The sequence below is a fragment of the Cervus canadensis genome, chromosome Y (assembly GCF_019320065.1).
Source record: "Cervus canadensis isolate Bull #8, Minnesota chromosome Y, ASM1932006v1, whole genome shotgun sequence".
Classification (NCBI taxonomy): Eukaryota; Metazoa; Chordata; class Mammalia; order Artiodactyla; family Cervidae; genus Cervus; species Cervus canadensis.
In genome coordinates, this window is record NC_057420.1 from 4888085 (window position 1) to 4890701 (window position 2617).

The 2617-nt window shown below is 55.0% G+C and overlaps 1 protein-coding gene across 1 annotated transcript; it reads right to left on the reverse strand.

The window, feature by feature from the left end:
- Nucleotides 1-462: 462 nt before the first annotated feature.
- On the reverse strand, nucleotides 463-2097 carry LOC122436443 (chromodomain Y-like protein). The gene is given in 3 exon segments (XM_043460243.1): nucleotides 463-1457; nucleotides 1460-1538; nucleotides 1540-2097. Coding segments are annotated over 3 exon segments (1632 nt in total).
- Between the last annotated feature and the right edge of the window lie 520 nt (nucleotides 2098-2617).

Genomic DNA, 2617 nt, shown 5'->3' on the forward strand with positions numbered 1-2617 from the left:
CTTTGGACCTCTTAGAGATAAGGGCACATCTCAGATCTTTCCATATTTCGATTTGGGGTGGGGATATCGAGGCTGACTAACACCTCTTTCTTTGCTTCCAGAAGGGAAAAAAAAAGGGAAAACAAACATTCTTTCAGACTTTGCTGGCACCCGAACCAAGAAAACACACTTTTTTTTTTCTTGACATTACTAGCTGAAGATACAAAAATTAGAGCCTCAAAGAGCAGCCCAGAGCTCACCATTATACTTTTACACTTGTGTGTGTGTTAAGCTTAAAATAATGACATTTGGACAAAGGAGTCCTGCAGTTATTTATTTTAAAGTTATAGGACTTAAAAACTCCTTGGCAATAAATAGCTTTGGTGTGTCAAGTCCTGCTTCCCAGCGGGAGCTCTGGGCAAGCCTGGCCCAGGCCATGAGGTCCGGCACAGTGCAGCCCGGTGAGGTTGGGCGGCGCGGCCATCAGAACTCGTCGATCTTCCTCTGCAGGTACTTGAGCATGGAGTCAATGCCCTGCGCTGAGCCCCAGATCTTCTTCAGCACCTCGCACTCCCGCTCGTTGGCCTGCTCCAGCTCCAACCTCATGTTGCAGCGCACAAGGGACTTGGATTTCTCCAGCACGACGGGGTTGCAAGAGGCGAGCTCCTTGATGTGGTCCATGACATCTTGGGTGAAAGTCCCAGTCCAGAACACCCTGGAGACCAGCCCTTTGCCGCATGCTTCCTGTGCCGTTAGCTTGCGCCCGCAGAGCAGCATTTCGTTGGCAGATGCTCCTCCCATAATCTTGGGGAACGTGATTGTGGAACAGCCGTCTGGACTCTGTCCGAAGGTGGTATAGGGCGTCTGGAACCACGCCTTTTCATTGGCCCAGACCAGGTCACAAAGAGGCAGGATGGATGCTCCTAGCCCAATGGCCGGGCCATTCACAGCTACGATAATAGGCTTCGTGAAGTGGATGAAGGTGTTCACGAAGCTTCTGATGGCCTCTGCCATCCTGGCACTCTCCCTCTTGCGGTCGTCTGTCAGGCACCGGATGAAGTGAACGAAGTCCAGGCCGCAGCAGAAGACACTGCCCACGGCGCTGAGAAGCACCAGCTTGCTGTCGTCGGCCCCAGCCGTGCTCAGTGCGCTCTGCAGCTCCTTCATGACCTCCGGGTTCAGCGAGTTGTTCTCGGAGGACTTGGTGGACAGCAGGATGTGGGTGAAGCCGTCCTGCTTCTGAACCATGATGTCCCGGTACCTGGAGGCGCTCTCAGTTTGCCGCATGTGCAAGCGCAGCAGCTTCTCAAAGAGCTGGTCTCGCCTGTCCTCAATGAACTTCCTCTTCCTGGCTGTCACGCCCACGACTGATGTTTGCAGGGAGGTCGTCCCATTAGCCATCAGGGCGTCCATGAACGGGGAGGTGCCTTTCCCGTTCACGGCCAGCCCCGTGGTCGTGGCCACCGATACGGGGCCAACGCCTGCTGCACTAGCGGGTGTATCCGCGGCCAGCTCCCCATCCACACCCGCACCACCACCGGGCCCAGAAGGGCCCCTACCTGGCTTCTCGGCCGCGGCCTCCGTGGCCGCTGTGTCCCCCGGCCTCTGCTCCACACCGTCCGCCTTCTCGGGGCTCTCGTCCTGAAAACCGTCCACCGCGGTGCTGCCCTTGATGGGACTCTTGGGCCCGAGGATCCTGATGTCAGACTGGGCCAGGTCCATGATCTTGCAGGTGACCAGGCCCGGCATGGGGCTCTTCCAGAACTTCTGGCTGGTGGTAACCAGCAGGCTGCTCTTGGCCTCCTGCTCCTTTCCCACCACTACGGCCTTGGGGGCAGCCTTGGAGAAGCTGCTGTTGGTGGATCTGGAGGACCGCTTCTGGCCATTGTTCGGGGAGGTCCAGTTGGCTCTGGAGAAGGTGCCCTCCTTCTGCTTCTCACTGTGGGAGCAGTTGAAGTCATGGATGCACTCCTCGCAGTTCACCAGGTGCTGCTCTGGCTCCCAGGTGGCGTCCTCCCTGCCATAGCCTTTCCACCAAACCAAAAACTCTGTCTTCCCTTCCTTGTTCTGCCTCTTATCAAGGATCCTTTCAACCTCGTACAGCTCCTCAGAGGCCATGCTGCGTGGTGCGGGGCAGGGACACCCAGGCCACCTTATTCATTTTGAAGACTTCCAGTGGTCTGCTCCAGAGCCACTGAGCATGCCTAAACATAGGGGGCCACACCCTTATGATTATGACGTCAGTCACTTTCCCAGCCAATGGCAGCCCTCCACGAGCCTTGGCATCACAAAGCCTCCTCCTGAAAACTCTGAGGGTGGATGGGGAGCAGCTCAGATGATTTGGTGGGAGAAATGAGGCATTTTTTATGATCCTAAAGAGCCCACCAATCTCACCTGCCATCCTCATCTCTCTAAGTCAACACAGATTGGTCACATGGCAAGGAGAGTGTGTCTCCTCCAAACCGAGCCTCACAGCCGGTTTTCAGCCTTTCATTCAATTCTCTCTCAGGTTACATTATTATCAACTTTTAGTTATCTTGCCTCAAATCCCTCCATGATAACTAGGCTGTGGAAATGAGAATGATTTCCCTTTCCTCCTACAACTGGTCTTAATGCACCTTGAAGACCATTCAATTCT